We start from the raw sequence: 25,183 nt of genomic DNA, 5'->3' as shown, positions 1-25,183 counted from the left end.
TCGCCAAAGTGGATGCAAATCAGATCTCCATAGGATACAGGTATATATATCTGTATATGTGTGTGTGTATAAATATGATTTGCTTAGCAATATGCAAGGAAGGTTTTATCATTTTTAAGAGGGTGAGTGACAGATAGATGCAATCTAAGTGTGTGCTGCCTCCAAAGCCTCAGCTTGTCTATTGGATGTGCTGACATAACTGCTTGAATTCATCCTTGTTCACCACAGTTAAAAGGAAATGGGAAATGTGTCCCTTCACCTCACATGCCATTTGGGGTAAGGAACACTGATCTCTGATCAAGCTACCTACATAGAAAAACTTAGATAAAGCCATACACAATTGACAAAGATTTTGGCTGAATTAATTTTCCTCCAAGGGCAGTTAATAAAATAACACATAGTTTCCTCCAATTTACACTTTGGGTAAATTTGACTTTGTTAACTAAGACATCATTCAGCTGATTCCAAATACACATATCTCTGTAAACATCATAAATGTATCTTTGTCCTAAATTTTGAACAATTCCTCAACTATCTTTAAGTCCTGGTTATTTCCTGGCTTAATACCACAGTTTTTGTGAGTGGCACCATGCACAGAGCTTTTATCCAAAGCCTTGGATTATTTTTCTCTGCTACTCGTTCATTGTCCCTATTAACAACCTGCATTTCCTTTCCTCTTTAAAAAAAAATCCTATTTGGCCAGGTATGGTGACTCACACCTGTAATCCTAGCTACTTGGGAGACTGAGATTGGGAGAACCAAGATTCAAAGCCAGCCCAGGTAAAACTGTTGGGTAGACCCCACTTCAACAGAATGCTAGCATGCACCTGTTATCTCAGCTACTATAGGATGTGTAAAATAGTATTGCTGTCTAGGCTGGCCCAAACAAAAAGTAAGACTGATCCTATCTCCAAAATAACCAGAGCAAAATGGACTGGAGATGTGGCTTAAGTGGCAGAGCGCCTGCCTAGCAAATGAGAAGCCCTGAGTTCAAACCCCTTTTCTGCCAAAAAAAAAAAAAAATTGAAATTTCTCATTTAAGTTCAAATTGCTTATTTGAAACATGAAAAAAAGAAAGCTCATAATTATTATTTCTCTCACAGGAGACTTTTCATCTGGATAAACTTCTCTGGTGTGAAACAGTTTCTCAAAGAGTGAATCTGTGTGCAGTATATTCTGTACTCTCAAAGTCATTAATCCTCATTTGGTGAAAGCAAATGGACTTATTTTGACTTTCCATCTATTAGTTACCTTCTAATGAAAGCTTCAATGATGCTTATCATGCATGTGTGTGTGTTTTCACTGTGTGGTTCAAAGTAGAAATACGTACAAAAGCAAAAAGAGTAGCTTAAGGAAAGACTAGAAAACTGTGGGCCATCTCCCAAGATTTAGGGAAACAAAACTCCCATAGTATCTGAGGAACAGCTATCCTGTAAGGAACTGACTTCTCTCCTGCCTGGCTGAGCCTCCAGCTTCACACAGCCACTCTGGCAGGTTGTGAATGATGGATGGATGGTGTGAACACACGGCCCACCCAGGACAGAAAGTACTTGGCAAGCTCCTGAGTTGTCAGGTTCTGCTCAGATCTAATCAGGGAAGCTCCTTCCAGCCCAGAGGCCTGAGCCAAAAAAGGAAAACAAAATCTCTCAGCTATGTTTGGTATCCAAAACACAGCTATAAGGAACTGTTTTGCTTGGAAGAAATCTCCATTTTTCCTTTATACCTTGGAGTGGAGCGGCCTTGCTACCTCGCCCTCTGTCATTTTAAGCCTAGTGATTAGTTCCTGACTTATACATGAAATTCCTACCTTTTTGGAGGTAGGGGAAATTAAAAACTGTTTACACGAAACTTCAACATCATAAGCTTCTCGGTAAAGATTCTTGAAGCTAAGATTTTATATGAATTTGTTAAGGTAATATAGATGCCTTAGTTACTGCTCTATCTCAAAACTTAGCAGAGTGGCACATGATAGATAAAAATCTACTGAACCAATGAATATCCAGGTGACTGAATCAATGAATATCCAGAAAAACAAGTTGTTGACTATAGATAACGATATTGCCAAAAGCTAGAGAGAAAGAGTTCAAAGATTTTCACCAGAAAGAAATTTTGATGAGATAGATTTGTTTAACTTGATTAGAATATTATACAACATATACGTGTGTCAAAATATCATGTTACCATTTCCCCATAAATAGGTACAATTTCAATGTTTTGTGAATCAGTCAAAATATCAAAAGAAAAAAGTTATTGTTAGTAAATTAGGCAAAAAAGAGACAGTAGCCCAAGAAAAAGGAAAAGTGTCCAATTTATCTTAGATTGGATATTGCTCCTTTTGGAAAATTTGGCCTTGAAAGTCATTTTGTTGGAACAATCAGGGAAAAAAAGCCAAAGCTTAGCTATTAAAACATGGATTTATTAACAAGTGAAACCTGATTGCTTTTGCTTATGTTAAAAATGGGATTTCAAAGGAAAATAATTCAAAATTTCCCAAAATTAGCCATTATTTTTGTGTCTGTTTTTGGTGGCTAGCCTGAGGGCACCGAAGTATTAGAATCCTGACAGCTGGGTAGAGGTCTGCTCTGTGGGCTCTTGTCTGGCAAAAACCCTGCCTGCTCTCGTGGCTTCTATGTGCACCTAATAAAAGGAGCATTTATAAGGTGGCAAGCCCCCTAATGCTCTTAAGGGAGAAATTGGCTTAAGCATGACCCCGTTTTCTCTTGGTTTGTAAATATTTGCACCTGTTCTCTCATTCCAATGAATTTCAGTGTGTGCATGTGTGTGTGCAGACCATTCCCATGAAACTGAAAATTCATTAAAGGAATTTTAAGGAATCTCTCATATTATCAAGTATTCCTAAATGTTTGGAAATTGGTGGATAAGATTGCCCTTCCAGGTAGACAGGCGAACTCTTTGATGTCATAGCCTGCTTATTCAACAGGGCCCTGGGTTTCTCTGTCTCCTTTATTTTCAAGGTGTGAAAAAGACATTGATGAGTGTGCCTCTGACCCCTGCTTGAACGGGGGTTTGTGCCAGGACTTGCTGAACAGGTTCCAGTGCCTCTGCGGGGTGGCCTTCGCTGGCGAGCGCTGCGAGCTGGATGTAAGCGGCCTGTCCTTCTATGTGTCTCTCCTGCTGTGGCAGAACCTCTTCCAGATTCTCTCTTACCTCCTCCTGCAAATGAACGATGAGCCCGTGGTGGGGTGGGGCGAGCAGGATTTTTAACTCCCCACTGTAAAACCCACAGAAGGTCAAGAAATGCCTTGATTCATTTTAGGGTTCAGCCAAAGAAAAGGAAAATAAAAACTGTCTTAAAAATGAAAAGATATTTTAAGCCTATCACAAGTACTTTGCCTCTACATAAAATACACTCCTATTCTAATTTTTAAAATGAAAGAAATTGCTCTTACTATCACCAGAAATATCTCATTATTAAGTGCATACAATACAAATATAACTATCAGTCATAATACTTTGATATTTGAGTGTTTTCTATTTCAGTTAAGATGTGACTTTCTCCCCACTCCACTTCTGCATGTACCTACTTTCCTAGTGTAAGTTTCCCTCACTCATTGTTATGTTTCCATTTATGGTCCTCATTCCTGTCAATTATATGTGACATGAAAATTTGAAAATTATTATAAACTGATTTTATATCCATGTATGTTTTTATAGAGCTAGTCAAATGAATTCTTGTCAGTTCTCTGATATGTGATAACTATATAAAGAGAAAACAGAACTATATATATCCCCAGTAACTTAGAAAGAGAATGATGTCGTATCAGTGTTCAAATTATTACTTAAATTGGTATTATTTCTAATTTTAGAAGATCTTCTTTCTTCCAATGAAATAACAGATAACCATTTTGCTTACTTCTCTTTTTTGCAACATTTTCCCTTTTACACAGATAGCATCATTTTGAATTGCTGACAATGAGTTGGTTGACTTTCCTATCCAGTTTTTACTGACATGCTATCACTTGTGCTAATTATCTTTCTGTGGATGCATCCTTCCAAAAAAAGAATTAGTCCTGTTCATTGAAAGGGAAAATACTTTGATCCTATGAATTAATTTGGAATATAACTAAAATAACATTGACCTGCTAGTTGTCATTTTTTGAGTGTGTCTATATCTTTAGGAACTACCCTGGTTTGAAAATGTGAGGATAATTTATCCTTTGCATAATATTCAACATTCATTGAGTCCTAATTTTAAGAAAGTTCTTTTTCCATAGAAATGACCAAAGTAAAATAAATATATCATTCAGACAAACAGAAGGACTAAATAGTATACTAGAAAAGCAAAGAAAACGCATTTAGTTTATTTTGTAATCGAAGATTTTAGACAGCAAATTATATCCCCTGGAGGACTGGCAGTCATTTCAAATGGGGAACAAGTAATGGTTCAGTCATTTCTCTCACATTAGAGGCTGAATGTACCATATCACTGCTTCAGATGATATCTTACACAGTGAGATTATATGATGAGAGACTTAGGGAAAACCTTTCCACCAATATTTAAGTATTAAATATTTTCCATTAATATTTAATTCATCCTAAGTAGACTACAGCCAAAGTGTTGTTTTCACATTTGCTCTCTCTGGACAGATCTGTAATTATATACTTACAGGTCATTCCAAATGTATTGTGTTCCCTACCAAATATACTTAAGAAATAATCACTTACTATCTCTTTCTCTGTATAATTCTGATGCCTCTATTTTCTGTAATTGTTAATTACTCTTATAGTTTCCAAATGTCATATCATGCAATTTGTGACTTAAAAAAATACTCTTTTCTCTTTATTCTTCCATATTTTCAACTGCTTTTATACATTTTCCCAGAAAAATAAAATCTTTTTTTCTGCATCTTCTATTTCTCATCTTCTGATGATACCTATCTTTGTTTGTCTTGACTGCCTTGCTCATTACAATATCCACAAGCCAACCATGCGTGCACTCTCACATACACACAGGAAAAAAAGGAACACAAAATCCCTAATACTGATCTCCTGAACTGTGATCTTTTCCCCCACATGTCACTGCAAATAAACACATGGCATCAAGTCCAAGATTCCTGTACCTTCCCTCTCTGGAAAGTGATCATGTAGTTAGCATTCTACAACCAATTATAGCCCTAATTGTTCTTAATACAGGTTTACATTGACCCAGCCTGATGAAGCTGGTCATAGGTCAACCTAGCTCTAAGGAGATGGATTGTTAGGGAGAAGTAGGTCTGTAAGGATGATAAATTAAATTTGGTGAATATTAATTCACTGAATAAATGAATGAGTATAAGATTTTGTAATTAATTCAGTTTTTTTAGTAATTCCTCAGTCTGGATATTCCACATTATAGTTTAAGAAATAATCTGGAGTAGACAGATAAAACTGAGATTCATGTTATAGAAATATTGGGGTTTGTATTCCATATCTCCATCGGTTCATGTATGTGACCCGTTTGTGTTATTTACCTGTTGGTCTGTAACAATATCACCTCAAACTTAAAACAACTCACGTTTATTATCTTACAGTTTCTGTAGTGAAGAAATCTAGGCATGGCTTACCTGAGTCCTATGTTTACGGGCTCAAAAGTCAGGAATCAAGGTGACAACAAGAAGTGTGTTCTCACCTGAGGTACCACCAGAGAGGGATCTGTTTCCAAGCTCATAGACTTGTTGGTAGAAGTCAGTTCCTTGAGGTTGCAGGAACCACTGTGACAGGCAGCTCTTAGTACCCAGAAGCAGCTCATAGTTCCTGACCACATGGACTGCCAAACTGGCTGCTTACTTCCCCAAAGCCAAAAACAGGAAGATTCCAGCAAGAGAGCTGTTGCAGCCTTATATGACATAATCATGTATTCATGCTCATGGAACCATACTTATCCCCTTCCCTTTGTCATGCTCTGTGGGTTACAAGCATTATGCATCCACCCACACACAGGGAGAGGGTCGGGAAAACTAAAACACCAGCAGGCAGGAAGCATGGGCTACACCTGAGTCTGTCTGCCATACCTTTTCCATAGAAATCTCTCTCTTTCTCAATCTCTCTTTCTCAATCTCTCTCTCTCTCTCTCTCTCTCTCTCTCTCTCTCTCTCTCTCTCTCTCTCTCTCTCTCTCTCATCTTGCTGTGTAGCAAGACTGGCTTTACCTGGAGCTTGCTGTATAACCCAGGCTCGCCTGGAACTCATAATCCTCCTGGTGTGGCCTCATGAGTGCTGGGATCACAGACGTTGGCCAGGACACCTGACTTCTTCCATTCTCTCTTTTTCACTCTTTGTGCCACATTCTGCTTATTTTCCTTCCCTCTCTCTGCTGAACACTGATCTTCCATCTGCATATAATTCACTGATGGATTTCTAAATCTCAATTACCTTTTTATATTTGTAGACATTTTATCTTACAAATCAACCCTTTTCTTTTGTCTCTGTCCTGTTTTCTCACTGTAATTGCTGTTCTTTTAAGCAATTAAGAACCTATTCAATAATCCTTTTCTGGACTGTTCTAATGTTGCAAACTCTTGGAGTGTTCATCCTCTTATTTTTCTCTGCTAAATTTTGTTCACAGCAGAATTTTTTCTTTTGTGTGAGAATTTTTTTTCCTCTGGCTGAGTCTTTGTGCAGTGGATTGCAGAAATGCTCCTGGTTGCAGTCTGGGCTCTGATCTCATGCTGGGCAACTAGGAGTTTATTTACTAAAGTCTCTGTTTTTGTGTTCTCAGTTTGGGGGTTCCCACAACATCTAGCTAGGTGGAACTTCTCGCCTCCTTCTGAGTTTTCCACAGCTCTATCTTGATGCACCCACAGCTTCTTCTTTGCCTGGCAAATTCCTGTCCTTCCTGAAATCTCCAGTCTAGTATGTGAACTCCTGTAGGATCCTTTCCATGACAGCCTCAGAAAAAGCCCAACTTTTTTATCACTGCACTTTCTTGTCACTTTCTACTTTCTTCTAGTGTGTAACTCTTGGTAATCTAATTACCTAAGCATATACATAAACAGAATTCAATAATAAACTCCTCAAGGTCACCTCACACATCTGACACAGCTCTACAAATGTTTATAAAAGAATTATCACTTTGCATTCACATCAGAATTAGGAAAAGTAATCATATTACTCTCTTATCTTAATATTTTGATTTTAATAAAGATAAATGCCTTATCTAGGATGAAGCTTGTCATGATATAAATGTAACTAAGTGAGAAAATGTAGGATCTTTGACAAAACAATAAGAATTTATTCCTAGTGGTATAACAGGTCAAAAAGGCAGTGACTCTGTCAGTCTGTATTTTGATTTTCCTCTATTTGTAAAGTTAACTTTAAAGTCTTTGCTAATTCTAGCGCTTGTGTCATGATGACATTGGTTTCCATTGATTAGATTTCCTTTTGCTCCTGGGTATCATTTTCTGTTTCTTTGTCTAGTAGCTTTGGGTTGCATCTTTGACATTGAAGCGTACATGTTGTACGCTAGGACTTCTTCTACATTCCTCCAAAAATTCTTCTGCTTTAGTAAGCAGTCATTAGCTAAATCAAACTCCCAAGTCCATGGTGGACTCACTGCAGGTGTCACGGTGGAAATATCTGTTCAGCATTTCTGTCCGCAGCTGAACAGCTTGGAGTCTGCTCCACTGGTGCACCTCTCAGGGTTTAGTCAGAAATTTGAGCAGAAATCACTCAGGATTTGGGGCTCCACCTATGTAATGCTCTCCTTTTCAGAATTTCTCTCTCTGCTCTTCAAGTGCGGTGGTGAACAAACTCTTTTCTCTGGTACTTCAAGCCTGCAAGTGTGCAAAATTCCTTCCTGTGTTTAATAAACATGGCGTTGATTGGGACTGCACTCAGAAAACAGGCTGGAAAAAACTGAAATCGCTGGGGTCCTCCTCTCTTCTGAATTCAATTCCCCTGCAGTTTAGTGCAAGCTTTTAGTTACTCACCAGAGCACTCTGTTTATTGCTTTGTTATTATCCAGATTTTCCTTGTTGTCTGCCCAAAGGTTGGTCTAATAGGAGATAACTTCGTTATTGCCAGAAGTAGAAATGGTTATTTTACTTTGTCTACTAGTCAAGTTAGTTAGTTTGCAGTACTGGGCATTGAACCAGGTCCTCCTACCATTGTAGCTCTCTATGATGCCCCCTATCCCCTGCCCCACTGAGTTCTTTTGTTTTGTATTTTATTTTTAAGATAAGGTCTCCTTCTTAACTTTGACTTAAACCAGGGATCCTCCTGCCTGCCTCCTGAGTAGTCATGATACAGTCATGTGTCACCATGCCAGGTCATCTTAGACTATTGTAAACATAGGTATTTAGTCCTAGAACAAGGGGTGTGATTTTTCCTTCTGCCTGCTGCACTGACCACTGCAAATGAGCCCGTTTGGGTCCTCTACATCATGTTGAAAGGAAAACATGGACAACAGCCAGGACCTAGAGAAAGGCATTTTAGAAACAGTAGAAAGATAAAGAAATGTTTTCTCTAGAAAGAGAAGACTAGGGAAAGCATGAAGCTTCCTTCACATATTTCAGTGGTTATTATGAGAGTGTAAAAGTCGATTTGCTCTCTATCCAGATAGAGAGCAGAAAGATAATGGGGTAGAGTTCGTAGGAGGATGTCAAGTTAGCATAAGAGAGAAAGCAAGCTAATGTCAGAACTCTTCACTAATGTAATGAATTGATTTGTACCTAACTGAATCCCTATCCCTGGAACATTTCAGATGATATCTGGGTAGCAATATGTCAAAAATATTGCACAGAAAACTTGTGCATTGATTGAGAGAGATGCATGGACTTGATATTCCATAAACATAACACACTTTGTACATAGAAAATTCCTTAAGGTCGTGGTGTATATTACTCATGATAGCAAAATTAGGAGCAAAGGCAAGAAATTAAATTTGTTGAGAAAATTATATCATAAGGGTCAAATATTTGACCTCAATTGCCTGATACTTTGGAGAAAGGGAGACTGGAGAAGGATCCATTTAGGATTTTCAGATCATCAATACATTGGATCACATTATAGTGAAGAAATGTTCCAAAATGAGAAATCTCCCTAAGAATGTATGTTTGAGTGCACTGATTTATTATGCTGGTTTCTCTGGAATTAAAAGCCTAACACCATCAACTCTTTTGCATTTACCATCTGAAAGGCACCTTAATCATTCAGAGCAATGGTAGGCTGGACCTGGATGCTTGTCATGTCCTTCCTTGCACACACAGCTCTTCTGAGCAAAAATCGAGGTCTACATTGCTCCGCAATCAGTCATTTACAGACAGGATCTGCAATAGAATCAAGGCATACAGCCAGAAAAAAGTAGAACAATTGGGAAAGTTTGTTTGTATGGTGTTTCTTTCTTTTCAAAATCATTTGGTTAGAAAGATACCCCGTTGTAAACTGTAGGACTTTCCCTGTTGGAAGGTTAATTAATGTTCTTTCACCTATGACATTGAAGTGCATCGTATATCAAATTTAGACTGAATCATATGAACACATGACATATGAATCATGTGATATTTTAAATCTTCAAAATGACCATCTCATATGTTTGAATCTATGTACCGGAATGCCATTTGTGCTAATTTTGGATTATTAATGCAGAACAGTGAATTAAAGGGTTTTAAAGGAATTTAGTATTACTTAATCCAACTTCTTTATATGAAAGATGGAGAATCTGAGGCTGGTGAAAGGAGTGCCTCACTTAATATATGACAGCATCAAGTCCCACAACCCTCAGTATTCTTTCCCCTGTCATAAGATGAGAGTAAAGTCCCATCTCCACTTCTGGAGAATATTGTGAATGAGAAGCTGAGTAACCTTAGAGCACTGCATTGCCTCTACAGACATGGCCAAGGTTGAAGGATAAATACGCATAAATCCACTCGACATCAAACCTATATTCATCAAACCACAGTTTCCGTTATTAAAGGTACTTTAAGGCAGATATCATGAAGAACAGGAATTTATAACATAGTCCAAAATTCTTAGAAGGTACAGAGATGATGCTGAGTCTATCCTGGTTTTGTGGCAGAAAAATCAAAGTTGTATCAGATGAAGGGAACTTGCATTTTAATTGTATTCACAAATATTCATAGCAACTTTTCAAGATAAATGTTATAAAATTCATTTTACCAATGAGTAACATGGGATTCAGAAGAGTTAGGCACTTGGCGTAAGGTCATACAGCAAATCAACATCAGTGCAAGGTTTAGAACCTGGGAGTACTTAATGCAATCCATGTCTTTCTAGTATGTAGCACAAACTCTGCAGAGTGATTTCTAAATAAATCATTCCCATCATCTTGTTAATTTATCTTTTCTTTTTTTACTAAACAGCATGAAAGAAAAAGCATGTTTTGCTATGAACTTTATCATTTCTGAATTCATTTGGAATTTAGAAAGGCATCAATATTTTGAATATAAAGCAAATTTGAAAATTACTCCAATTTCTACCTTTGTTGCAAAAAGATAGAAAAGGAATGAATAATGCTATTGAAGTTGACAATAAATGATACACAGCCACACCAGTACTACAATGTTTTTTCAGTTTGTGAAGCTCTGGAATTTATAACTCCACGTTGTTTCCCTTCACCCCCAAACAATAATTCTAAGGGGTATTTTTATTTTCTTTTTTTATCCAAGAAATGGAACCTTGAAGAGATTACCTGAATTTTTCAAGGTTGTATATACATGAAGCATCAGACCTGGGTTTTAATCATTTCTGAATTTAATGCTAACGACAGAGTTAGGATCTATCAGTTAGGACCCAGGAAAGGCATCCTTGAGTAATTAGAAGGGGTTTCCCTGTTATTATGGATCACACTGACCAGTGAAACTGTCAGTCTTTGCCAATTCAACTCTAAACCTTTGGTCCTCTAGGGCTGGTTTCCTACCACATTTCTAAAAAGAAAACATACAAGTAAAGATGACAGAGATAAGGGTGGATAGAATAATACTCTAGAGGGGATCTGAGGAGCAGACAGACACATTTGATGACAAATTTCATGTTTATCCTGAATAAATGAAGGGTCTGAGCATATCTAGAATTAATGAACAGACTGATGGAGGGAACCGGTCAGTAAGCCCCAGAGTTCCAGAACGTAGGCATCCATTGAAATCTAATAAGTATAGCAACTGATAGGAAAATCTCCCTCACATGATAAAAAATAGGCTTGTAGAATTTACTAATTCAAGAGAATGAAGCAGAAAATAAAAAGAAATGCAGCAAGGACTTGGAGCCGGGGATGAATGACAGAGTCATAAATGGCTTCTGAGAGGGCTAGAGTTATGCTTAATTGCAAAGGCTGATGTCAAGGACAATGCTGACTGGCCCACATCCTCGGGCTTCTGTTACACACAGAGCGCTGGCCAGTGGCACAGCAGTCCTGCTCTGTTGCTCTGTATGGAGATGTCTTTGTGCTCTGAATTTGGCCTGCAGGAAAGAGGTGCCCAGAATGACATCCTCTTCAAATTATAATTTTAAACCGCAGTGTCACTTATCACAGACCTATCACTAATTAGCATTCAGAAGGGAGTAAATATAGCACTAGCTATTTCTCCAAAGAAGACATAAAAATGGCCAACAGGTACACAAAAAGATGCTCAACTTCACTCATCATCAGGGAAATGCAAATCAAAACCGTGAGATGCCACCTCGCACACATTAGGGTTTTCACAACAAAACAAAAGGTAAAAACTGCTGGTAAGGATGCAGAGAAATTAGAACTCAGGTATACCACCAGTGAGAATACAAAATGGTCATCCAGTATAGAAAACAGAATGAAAGGTCCTCAAAAACTAAAACAGATCTATTAATTATTCATGAATCCTACCTCTGGATATATAACCAAAAGAACTGAAATCAAGATCTCAAAGACGTTTCTGTACTCCTATATTCATTTAACCACTATTTTTAACAGTCAAGAAGTGAACACATGTTAAATGTCCTTTGAAGGATGAATGGTAAAGAAATCAGGTATATGTCTACAATGTAAGATTACTCAACCTTAAAAAGAATGGGATTCTGACACAGGCTGCAGCATGGAAAAATCCATAAAACATTCAGTAAGTGACATTAGACAGTCCCAGGACGAAATAGTACATGGGTCTACTTAGATGAGGGTCTATGATGGTCAAACTCAAGGAAGCAGAAAATAGAATGTGGCTGCCAGGAGCCAGGGAGAGGAGGAAATGGGGAGGTCCTGTTAAATAGGATGCAAAATTTCAGTTATACAAGATAAACAAGTTCTAGAGATCTGCCATACAGTGTGCCTATCATTAATAGTACTGCATTATGAATTTTGAAATTTTTTAGAACGATATATGTCATTTTAATTTTCTCACTACAGTTTTTTTTTGAGTTATTTAAGAGAGTATTAACAACATCTGAGCTTGATATGGTAGCATATGCCTGTAATCCCAGCACCCAAGAGGCAAAGCAGAAGGATACAGAGATTGAAGCCATTCTGGAATATACAGCAAGTTGAAGGTCAGCCTGGGCCCAAAGCAAGACCCTGTTGCTTTGCAAAAACAAAAAACAAAAAGAGTCAAAATAGAAGAAAATAAATAAATATAATAAAAGTGGTTCTTAAATTTTATTTTGATGCATTTTTCAATTGCTAAAATGAGATCTGATCCAGTTCACTAACTTTTCTCCCTTTCATCTTTTCACACATTACTGATTTCTGCTTCACCAAGTATAATTAATGTTCTTTGTTTCTTAATGTGAGGTCCTAGCTGCAGGCTCCACAGAAGTCACGTGACAAAGGCTTTCACCTTCAGAACACATTTCTTCATGTGTCCACAAGAGAACACAAGCAGGTGCCATGGAGAGTAGGTGTAGCCAACTAAGTTATTTGGTGTAAGACATTAACAATGGTGGGAAATAATCCAGCCAACATTTGCCACTGAGTTGAGCAGCTTACGTATCAGACAGCAGTGTCCTTACCTGTCAAGTCAATCTCTTCCTCCACTAAAATCTACCTGAAATGATGACTGCCTTGCCACTCTACTGGATGTATGGAAACAGGATTTTAAAATAATGCGTGTATTCGTCCATTCACCATTTGTTGGGGGCCTTCTGTAAGGAAGATCCGAGGCCAGCAAGGTGAACAAATAACACACACACGCCCTGCTTGTAAAGAGCTCAGTAAGTCTCCATGCAGAGAGCCCTGTAAATCATGAAGATGCTTGAAACGTCAATAATGGTGTGTGTTGATCATGACAAGGATGACCTTTTTTGTGGTCAAGGTGGTACTGGGATTTGAACTCAGGGCCTCATGCTTGCCAGGCAAGTGTTCTACTATTTGAGCCACACCTCATTCCTTTTGCTTCAGTTTATTTTATAGATAGAGTCTTACACTTTTGCCCAGGCAGGCCTGGGTCTGAAATTCCTCCTACCTTCACCTCCCACATAGCTGGGATTACAAGTGTGCACCATCATCTTTGGTTTGTGATTCAAGATATGGTCTTGCTAACTACTGCTTCCCTCCCTTCCCACCTAAGCCTGCCTTTTTCTCCAAATAAAATATTTTTATTTTCAAATAATGTTATTAATCAAAACATTTTAGGGGACAGGATATAGGAAATGATTATTATAGTGGAAAATCACTGGCTTTTTGCCACATCTAAGGTTGAGAAATAATGATGGAGGGGTGAATTCAATATTTTAAGAACTTTTGTAGCTGCCACAATGTACCCCACCCTGAACAACAATAAAAAAATAAAGTTGAGAAACAAGAAAAGCATGCAACATGAAAGAACAAATGTCTCTGAGCACCAGGAGCCAGAACAAGGACACATGGAGAAGTTATGAAATCTCACTGTATGCCTATACCTTCTGTTTTTTAAAATGCTCTTAACCTAGATCAAAATTTTAAACTTTAAAAATTATCTTACACAAATCATTCCATATCTAACATAATGTTTATTCTTATAAAAAAGGAAAGGTATCAAAGTCACACTAGGTGTCCATAACCTTTACTTACATCTCAACTCACTTTTTTTAGCATTTTTATTAGCACGTATCAGTTGGATTCACTGCCAGATTCTACCAGTCCTTTAAAGGACTAATGCCAATATTCTTCCTTTCACCAAGATCCTCTCATCTCCACCTCCTGGGTTGCTGGAATTACAGCCATGTGCCACTACACGAACTTAGATGACCATATTTTTTGTTGTCCAAAATGGGATACTTTGAGAGTGAAACGGAACACCATTAATAATTACACAAGCACAGTAACCTAAACTGATATGTTCTGGGCAATTTGGAACATACCTTAGTTATTCCCCACCCTGTAGAATCCATTGTTCCACCTGATACTCTTCTTTTTACCTCAAAATGCAGTCGGGGCCTATCATAGATCATTCCAAAAATCAAGACCACATGTTAGAAAACAAGTGACTGGCCATGTGCCTCAAGGAAGACAAGAGTGTTGATTGCACCTTGCTAGTGGCCATTCCCTAGCTCAGTTTTTACTGGAGAACTTCTTGGAATGGGTCCATCTATCAAAATAAGAGTTCTGATCAACCAAACTGAAACTTCTGGTTTAGCATGCAACTGAAGAGTACCATGCTGTTGTCTGGTGTAATGTGACATGAATTTAGTTTCTCTTCTTTGCAATTTTGAAGAATGGAGTATATAATTTTTCTGAAATATTTTTTTTAAATGACTTCTGTTGGCTTTTACAAAATGAGACCACAGCTCATTCAATCCATAGTTGATGTTTTTGGTAGAATGTAGAAAACTGGATTTACAGCAGGGGTTTAATATTTGGACATTTCTTAAATATCAAGATTACTGACTTGAAATTAGTAATTGGTTTAATATTATGGCTACTGTAAACTTCCATGACTCAAAATATTTATTCATGAGGTAGTATGTGTTATTTACCCAATCTTCATAAAATTAAAAAGGATTCTTTATTATATAAAGCTGATTGTGGTGGCTCACACCTTTAAACGCCGATACTCAGGAAGTTATGATGGGGAGGCTCTAGGTACAAATCAAGCTCAGATGAAAAGCTAGGGAGACTCCATTTCAACCAACAAGCTGAATGTAGTGGTCCACATTTATAATCCCAGATACCTGGGAGGCTTAGATAGGAGGATTGTGGTTTGAGGCCAGTCCAGAAGAAACTCGAGTCCCTACCTGAAGAATAAAGCAAAAAATGGCTGGGAGTTTGGCTCAAATGGTAGAGCACCTGCCTAGCAAGTGCAAGGCCTTGAGTTAAAACCCCTGTACCACCAAAAAAAACTGATAAAAATGATGGCTATTATCTTTTTCTCCCACGTGTAAGTACTGTAATATAGACTAAGTGCATATAAACTGTTTAAATTAATTGTAAGCACAAGATATGGTAGCTCACAACTGGAGGTTGAGGCAAGAGAATCATGAGTTCAAGGCCAGCCTGGACTACACTGTGAGACCTTTTTCAAACAAATAAAAAAGAATAATTGTATATAGAAAGGGAGCAGCATATTAAATGTAACACTAAAAAACAAGTCAGTTATTTGCATTGAATTGTATTAGAGTATCTGGACAGATGCTGTCATTTCCTTGTGTGTTGAGTTTCATCTCGTCCCATACATAGCTGGAGCATGCATTACTTCCCTCCACTTCTCCTAACATTTCTATGTTAACAAGATGAGGTTATAAAGGAAAACTGAGGTATTTCTATATGTTTATGTGTGATAAATGACTAAAATCAATCTACCTAATACCTAAAACTCAAGAAAAATTATACTTGAAAACCAGTATCGTCCCTTGAATTTTACAATGGTCAGTATCATGCTGAGCATACAGTAGATACTCAATAAATATCAACTAATTGAAAAGATGAGTGAAGAGGGTCCTTTTCTTTTCTGGCAGTACTGAGTTTGAACTCCAGGCCTTGCCCTTGCTAGCAGACGCTCTAGCACTTGAACCACACCTGCAGCCCTTTTTGCTTTAGTTATTTTTTGAGTAGGGTCCTGTGTTTATGCCCGTGATCCTATTCATGCTTTGTGATTATCTGGAATGACAGGCGCTCTCCACAGCACCCAGTTTTTATTGTAGAGGTGGAGTCTCTGGAACTTTTTGCCAGGGTTGGCCTCTATACTCCTGATGTCTGTCTCCTGAGTAGCTAGCATTATAGGCGTGAAGTGTTTCTGAAGTAAGTTCAAACATGGCAATCTCACACTTTGAGAATCATCTGTGTGTGTGTGTGTGTGCCTGTGTGTTCAGACTTTCTCATAGTTACTGAAATTAAGATGAAAATAATAGTACATAGTAATTCAGAAAAATTAATCCATATTCCCCACTAAATTCACAAGATGCAAAGGCAAGTTTTGTCATAAGTAGGCACTTTGTTGACACAGTGTCTTGGGGATAAGTAAAGCCTCACTCACTCTTCATTAGGGGAACATCCAAGAGCCAAGTTCACTGAAACCCTATTATTCATGTTGAGTTGGAATTTTATATGCAAGAAGTCTTTCCTGAGCCAATTCCAGAGGACATTTAGGTCACAGAGGCATAACCTATAACATAATCACAAGGACACCCAAAGACACACCAAATAGCCCTCCAGGTTGCATCCAATTCGACTTCCTCTGCTTTTAGAGAATGTTTTTATTACATCAGAATGGACAGAGCTCCTCAAAATCTTAGTGATTTAGAGGCAGAAGGGTATTGATTTGACCATACTTTTGTTACTTGGATGTGTAAGAAAAGTAAGGTCAGATCATTAATATGTGTCATTTTAATCCACTGCTCTCAACCAGTAAGAGTTGACTGTGGTATTGCTCCTTCTAAAATCTTCATTTCATTCTTCTTTGCCTTGTCAAAGATGTTTGCTCTCAAAACTTTTCAGTGAAGGATTCCTTGCCACTCCTGCACCCCAACGATCAGCATTTGGAGAGTCTTTTTCCCAGAGCCTATGAACTACACGACTGTTACACGTGTAATGATGACACCAATGGTGGCTCCTCTTGTTGGAGGGCTTGTCTGATCTTTATCTTATTGATTAGTCACAAAAGTCTTAAGAGTTAAGTGTTGCTTTCTCCATTTTACTGATGAGAACACAAAGACAGACAGATATACAGAATGAAATGTCTTCTTTATAAATCAGCACCTGGCAATCCTGCCTGGCAAAGTGGTGCTTCAGTATCGGCTGCAGGAAGAAATGAATGGATGGGTGAATGCTATGTGGTATGTAAGAGGAAGGAAGAGTCACATTTCCAGCGATGGGAGAGCCAAGAAAGCTTCACACAGAGGCTATTTGATCCAGGACTTAAGAATGAACAGGCATTGTCTTTTGTTGCAAAACTTTCCCTTGACATGCTTTTTTGCTTTGTTTGATAGTTTGTTGTAAATGCATTAAATTATTTTTCACTGAGAAATTAATTCACAAGCAAATTGTGTCCCTGTCAACAGAGAGAGCTAAGCACACTCATATTTATATCAACATTATAAGTGCCACATTGTATTCATAACAATGCTTTCCCTTAATTAATTTTTTTTTTTTTTGCAGCACTGGGGATTAAACTCAGCACCTCTACTGCTTAAGTCATGGCCCCAGAGTTTTTGCTTTGAGTTATTTTTAAGATAGGTTCTTGTGCTTTTGCCCTGGCTTGCCTTGAATGGTGATCCTCCTACCTTCACCTCCTAAGTGTCTAGGATTATAGACATAAGCCACCATGCTCACTCAGCCTTCAACGATTTTTATTTCTCCTTTCTCTAACAGAATTTTTACATCTGTGAGGGTAGAGAAAAAAAAACTGGAAAACAACCATTAAAGCCACAGTTTTCCTTAGGAATCACTGAGCAAGACTTGTAGATGTGTGAAAAGGAAGGAAACTTAAGACACTGGATCCAAAAGATAATCAGCTTCAAGGAAGATTGGTGAAGAGGCCCCAGTAACCAGACAGGATGATGTGCCAAAGAAAAACAGGTGGTGCTGGGAGAAAAGGGGGATCCAGGAAGAGATGGAGAGGCTTGTGAGTAGGAAAAGCCCCAGAGCAGTCATAGGAGTTCTGGAATGTGGCTACAGATTTCTGCATTTGTATGACTGTGACATTCATAAGACCAAAGCTGATCGTTTTTTCACAAATCTAGTCATCAGGAAAGCCTTGTGAGGCATTTTCCAAATGTTGTGTCCTTTCTAAATTCAGTGGAGCTGAGGGTTTAGGCTGTCTACTCCCCACCTCCTTGCCAACAAGTCATCCTCTCTCTAAGCCACCTGTGTCTACAGTAACTCCTCCCCATGGGACAAGCTGACATTCAGGACTTTGAGGCAAGAAATCCAATGTTCTGTCCTTTCGTAAGTCCCATGGCAATGCTGACAGCTGCCAGTGTCAGTGCCTTCTGTGTTTCCCTGCAGCTAAGAAAGGAAGCAGCCTCCCAAAGTAACTATTTCACCCATGCGTTTGTTCCCTTGATACTTTTGGTGATGGTAAGACATGGGAGAGAGGAAGGAGGACAGAGAATCAGAGAAATATAATATATAATCCCTACCATAATAATTTCATGGAAACTATAATGTCATCATAGAGAAAAAGAAACTACAATCCATCCCTACTTGATGTCACTGAGTAACAGCACGATATAAATTCACAGAAGTCTAATCACAATGAGCTATTGCAACATGGGAAGTTTTCATGGAGGATATGGGAATTAAACTAGGCCATGAAATATGAGAAAGATTATTTACAGGACAGAAAGTGGGAGAGCATTCAAGAAAGAAAAAAAATGTTTGAAGTAAAGAGATAGTGGGAAAAAATTTCAGCAGGATGAAGAGTAGAGTCTAGATAGGCCTGATTGTGACAGGCAAAGAAAGCTGGGAAATAATGGGATGCAAAAAGTGGATGAATTAAGGGTGAGGCTAGACTGTAGAGCAAATTTCTCAAGCTTCTGTGAAAATAAAGGCAGAGGAGGAAAAGTCTGCCTATTGTTCTGAGACTTAGGCCTATGCCATGTCTTCTTCTAAGCTATTCCCTGTAGGGTATGGTTCTTTCTGGCTGCCACTTGTTCCCTGACCAGAAGGGATGTATTTTGGTGTATGCCATATACTGTGTTATTCACAGACAATAGAAATTTCTATCTCAAAATTCTGTAATCTGGGAAGTCCAAGATCAAGTCATCAGTAGATTTGGTGTCTGGTGAAAACCTGCTTCCTGGTTCCTAGATGGTGTCTTCTGTGTCATGTGATAGAAGGTGTCTTTATGAGGTCATAACTCATGACCTAATAATCACCTTCCAAAGGCCTCATCCCATTCTAACACCTGTTAGGATTCAACTTTACAAATTCTAGGGGGACACAAACATTCACATGATGTAGCCACTTTCTTTAATGATGGTTTTATCATCCATCAGTCTTCATTGATATTCTTAGACTGATTCTTCCATCTTAGAACCCAAACCAATACAAACGGTTCCTTGTTCAGGGGATTGGCTTTTTTGTCTTTACAATGACAGGAAGTTTGCCATGAGCAGACAGTCCAAAGAGTTTGCTTTTTTAGTAGTTTATTAAATACACGTTATTTAGCATAATGTTTTGCTAATTAAAAGTTTTCTCAAGGCATAGTCTTACTACTAAGTATTACTTTAAGCCTTTTTAAGATTTTTCGTTTGATTCCTTTGTGAAATTCTTATTCAGTCATTAAGGTTTTCAGGCCTGTGATATTCTCTCCACTTCTCTCAGAGGACCAAAGACATGTTATAATAAGATTAGGTCTTTCTTCACGAAAAAGGGAGCAAATTCCCCAGAGCAACACCAGTAAATAAAATCTCTGGGGCAATGGCTAATTGTCTCATTGCTCATCATTTTAAAGTACATGAAACTGAGAAACTATGTTTATTCACTTTAGAAAATGTCCTAGTTGGGTAGATCAATGTGGCCTGCACTGAGCTGTGGGTGGTTTGAACATTTTCATGATTAGTGGGATCTGTTCTCAGAGCTAAGAAAGCTAGAAATCATAAAAGCAGACTGTTAACTTACTGAGAGGAGTCAGCCAGTCGGGAATCAGAAGATCAGTTTCACTTGGTACACTTTCCTGCCGGGAACTGTGCCTTCTGACATGGGCTATCATGAGGACAGAAAGCTGTCATCACCCAATACTTCATTTAGTCCTAGTCATCAATAGTCGTGTGGTTTCTACTTCACAGATGCAAAAACTAAGGTCCAAAGAAAAAAATTAAGTTATTTACTCAGTCACATAGTTCATTTACCTTAAATCTTCATTTTTCCCCTTCATTATGTAATCCTGTGTTTCTCATTCATAAAATGCAACACTTGGAGATCGTTTTAAGCAGACTGCCCTACCAGAGAATTCTAGAAGTGTTAACATTTCTCAATTGTACAACTTTTTTTTTTTTTTGAAAAATAGATACTGTTACATATACAAAAACACAAGTTTTACATGAGGCCAACAAATGTCCTGAGAACTTTGTGGAATTTTTTGAAGAACAGTTCCAGGGGCAAATGAGCAATATAAATGGGAATGAGATTGCCAAATTTGGTCAATGGCCCTAATGGGATCTGGTATCTATTTATTTTTACCATTAAATCCTGTGAATGCTAAAGCTGGTCACAGCTGGCAGTATGTAAATTATCCTAATTTGCAGTTTCTTGAGGTTGAAGGTTGTGTTTGTTTGGCTGGCTTAACTGCATCGTCACTTAATTACCAATATAAATGTTCTCAAATTATAGAAACCAATACAGGCACCTTACTTCAAAATTTTATTTACAGAATCCTAAGTAATGACATTGAGCTTCACATTCACCTTGTGAGGTGAGCCAAAAAGATGTGGCTTCTGTATATCATGGTGTCTGCTTAGTCTCTTGCCTTGAAATAGGACCCTACCATGGCTGAGGAGGACAGCCATTCTTCCATTGGTGAAAAAAAATGTGCACCATATAAAAAGACACTCTGAGATAAGTAAAGGGCTTGGGGTGGATAATGAGAGCAATGTAGGTGACACTCAGACACATCAGGGCAAAGCTTGGGAGTAGCAGCCTCTACCTCTTCAACTGAGAGACTGCACACTGTATGTCAGCTCACAGAGAGCTGTTCAGTAACAGTAGATTATAATGAAGACACCATCCTTGGTTCAGTTCCCCCTTTTTTGGCAGTACAGGGGTTTGAACTCAGGACTTTACACTTGCTAGGCAGGTACTCTATTGCTTGAGCCATGCCTCCAGCCCTCTTTTGAAGATTTTTTTCATTGATTTATTAATTGCAATGAGTACAGATTGCAGTCATAGCCAAGAACTCTCACAAAGCTCTCTTGGTTCAGAGAGAATGAAATTAGGCCTGATGCACAGATGTTCGTCGGAGAGCTCCCTCTATCTGACGAACATACCAAGGGTCACCTGGATATATCAGAAGTTGCTTGTGGTTTACGTTGAGAAGTGCCACATTTGTTTTACAATGTCGTCCAATTTGTTAATTCACTTCAAAAAAAAACTGAGTACCTATGATGTATCATAAACTCTGAAGCTGACAGGGAAAACTAGTGTGGTGCTGTACATTTGTATTCCCAACACTTGGGAGGGAGGCTGAGGCAGGAGGAGGGAGAGATGGAGGATATTGTAGGTGACAGAACCTGTCTCAAAACACAAAGCAAGTGTGTTGTTTGAATACAGTTTTCCAAACGTAGAAAAGTGTAGTTCTTGAAATCATACATTAAATCAAAAGTGCACTGTTGTGAGTTACAAGAAGCCATGGCAGAAAACATGCCAGTTAGAATTTTTGCTATGCAAAGTTAAGCATATATCTTACAAGTAAAAGTAGTCAGACTTTTTAACAAACCTTACACATGTAATACTGCCCCTTTTGATTTTGTTCAAGGCAGGACAGGACAACTTTTGCATCTGACTCTGTACAGTAATGTGTCATTACAATGAGAAAATTTATCCCATTTTAGGAGCTACTGTATGGCCACCTTATCAAACTGCATTTACTAAATTCACTCTGATTATGTATTTGATAAGTAATAATACATACTTTATATGTAGTGAAATGTGTGCATGTTTCCCCATAAATAATGTTCATGTCCCTTTCTAACCTTACATTTGTAAGAAAATGGGAGCTCCTACATAATGGTTTTGAAACTTAGTGTCTCAAAGGAGTATAAAAACCGCAATTCTCCTGTGCTTCTGGAAACCATAAATCATTTTCACAAGGGTCAAATGGAAAAGGACTCCTTAGTTTGCCCCAAAATGTTCCTCTTTGTCCTTAAAAAAAATCATGAACTCCTATAGTCAGTCAGAGGCCAGGGAGCCATGCGTTTTGGGGGATCAAATATAAATGCTATGACAACCAAAAGTGTTAGCTTACCACTGGGAAATTAGGAAAGTGATGTATCATTTTTAATTATGCATAAATTTCAAACTTTCCATCAAAGTCAAATTATGCTGATGTTAGTCAAATCTCCTGTAGGCATTGATTCAAGAACCTGCTGATGGAGTGAAAAATACATAGAAACTTGTTAACAAGAAGTACAATTATCTACATCTCAGCAAATAATGCTGGAGCATCATGTAATATGCTGAACTCAGGCAACCCATGGCCAACGAAAATCTCTTTCTTTGCGTCGCCGCTAATATTTACAGTTGGAAGCAATACAGGGCTGCAATCTAAGTGCTACATCTAAGAAGGGAGCTGATGGCTTGATACCTTGTTCCCTGACACTGTGAAGCACTGAAGCAGCTACCTTCTTAATCATCACCTGCTAGCACTGTGTTCAATCTGGAGGGAGGCACATGGCTGTTTTCTACCAGCAGCAACCCTGGGAGACTTCCTACATTGCTTAGTTGTTTCATTTCTTGATAGACATGCTGAGTGTTAAAAGTGTAGGACCAAAAGTTGTGAATTGTGGGTCTTTTTCTTTGTTCTCCTGCTGAATGTTTCAGTGTTTACGCAGACACTGTAGACAGCTTACCTCCCAGACACCTACCATGGCTAGGCACCTTCCACGAACTCACAAACAAAACCCTTCCTTCCATCAGCCTACCTTATTGAAGCTTGTTCTTACATGTAAAGCTCTAAAAAAAAATTAAACAAACATTAACAAGCAGAGAGGAGTGAGGGGCTCTGAAGGCATTCTGTCCAGTAAGGAACTGGACACATAAAATAGCCATTGTTACTCTTGCCTCAGTGTGTCTCACAAGCCAAAAAAGGTAACGATGGAAATTCCAGGGTGAATTGGGGTAGCAGCCTATGATTCTCCACTTAGGTGCAGCTGTGCATGAAAGAACAGCTCTGTGACAATTTGGTACAAAGTCTGCAGCTTATCAGCTATGTAACCTTGGGTAAAGTATTTACATCATTTTTGAAATAATTTCTATGTCATTGCATTGTCCTGAGATTAAAATGAGGTGGTGTGTAAAATGCCAGAAACATAGTAAGTCCTTTGTAATTATTTTTACTTTTTTCTCATCTATTCCCTTTTAATTCTGAAGTATTTTATAGGTAATTCCATTGTAGAAAATGAGCTACATATTGGAAAGATTAATTGTCTGGGTAGAAAGCACAGATAATTAAAGACCTCATTGTCATCTTTATAGGAGAAATAATATGTTGATTCCAGGTTCTTGAAACTAGAAAGGAGCTCTAAAAATTATTAGCAAAGAAATTTTACTAAAAGAAAATAATGAATCCAAGTGACAGAAGATCAAGATCTAAGAACCACTGAAGAATAAAAATATCCTTGTGTATCATGGTGATTTCTGCCTGGTCTACGACACAAAGAGGAGTACTTGGACTGAGTTGAGCTATGTTGTGACTCATGTTCACTCGTGGAAGTAGTAGCTGCTCTTCCTGTTGTTAAACTGAAGCAGATGGCTTCCTTTTACACCTAGCTCTGTCAGTGGAATGTACATGTGTCTCCTCACAACACTGAAAATACTGAGACTATGTGTTTTAATCTGTGCTGGGCAAGCAGTGACCCTGAAAAGAACACAAGCCTGGAGCACGTTTGCAGAATTGGCATCCATCCTGGTAAACAGGATTAGGGAGGATTTTTCAAGCCTAGTGACTAATCGTGGTTTTCTTCTCTGGGTTTCTAACACAGTCATATCCCAGTGGACAAGCAATCTAAATGGTGATTGAACAGAAAAGTTACAGACCCAAGGGAATTGCTTTTTAAAGGAGTGCAGGAGTGTTATTCTGGGGTATGACCTAAAAAGAGAAGAGGGAACTGCACTGTACCATAAAATTGAAGAGGCTTAGTTTATGGTTTGAATTCTTGATTCTAAGTCTCTTTGGGAGTTAAGAAAATAAAATGATCCTGGGGCTCAGATTTTTTAAGTTAGGAAAGGGAACATTCTTTTAACAATTACTTCAAAATTTAAAAAACAAGAACTCAAATGTCAAGATGACACAGGATATGAGAAAATGCCATAATCAACAGGATTATCTGAAAGAAAACTTTACATTTTGAGGATATAACTAGCAAACTATAGAACATAAATATGAAAAAGCACTTTAGCTAGGTTATTTAATTTCCTCTTAAACAGATCTCTGAATCAGGGAAGTAGTAGACTGTGCATAAGATCTGTATTTTATTAAAGCATCCACTAAAAATTAATGGGTGGCAGAGATGGGTTCTCATTTAATTTGTCCTCTGAGTCTTTTGTCAGAAAGGACCAGAGACTTCTTGCTTTATCTACTTTCTATCCTTTCTTAGGCAAGCATCACTTAAATTCATATTTCAAAGAAGATAGGGACATTTTGAATATTATAATTACTTTATGTATGTCACAAAGACTTAGAGATCCAAAATATATAAAATAACCATTTCAGCCATATTGGCTGACCTAATACTATTATAGGCTATTATAAACTCTGTGCTAAATTTATACATAGAGAAAGAGCAATTTTACTTTGCCAGTTTTTTAAACTAATAGTAAAATTATTTATTTTTTCTTGATTCCCTCCAAGAAGGAATGCTTTAGATTTCTCAGTACTAATGTAAACAGGTCATTTCCCCCAGTTGTGGGCCTGGACGTTTAGGTAAACTGTGAATAAAATCAAACCTAAGCTCTTTCTTATTCCTCATCTTCGTCTTCTTCTTTTCTGATCCTACTAACTGTGAAACAGACTTTTACTAAAGGACTTATTAGGAATTTGAAAACCCAACTTGTGAAAAGACTCTTTAGTTCTAAAACTAAATACTATTTCAATAAATACCCACAATACAAAGATTTATATCTTTGCTCTTGG

At 38.0% G+C, this 25,183-nt stretch overlaps 1 protein-coding gene across 1 annotated transcript in view; it reads left to right on the top strand.

The window, feature by feature from the left end:
* The window catches only part of Crb1 (crumbs cell polarity complex component 1), a 200,850-nt gene that overhangs the window by 163,291 nt on the left and 12,376 nt on the right, over positions 1–25,183 (top strand). The window contains exon 11 of the mRNA XM_074048720.1: positions 2,976–3,102. Within this exon, the coding sequence (XP_073904821.1) occupies positions 2,976–3,102 (127 nt within the window). The remainder of the gene's footprint in view (positions 1–2,975; positions 3,103–25,183) is intronic.

The sequence above is a fragment of the Castor canadensis genome, chromosome 11 (genome assembly GCF_047511655.1).
Source record: "Castor canadensis chromosome 11, mCasCan1.hap1v2, whole genome shotgun sequence".
Taxonomy (NCBI): Eukaryota; Metazoa; Chordata; class Mammalia; order Rodentia; family Castoridae; genus Castor; species Castor canadensis.
This window is presented reverse-complemented; position numbering and strand designations above follow the sequence as displayed.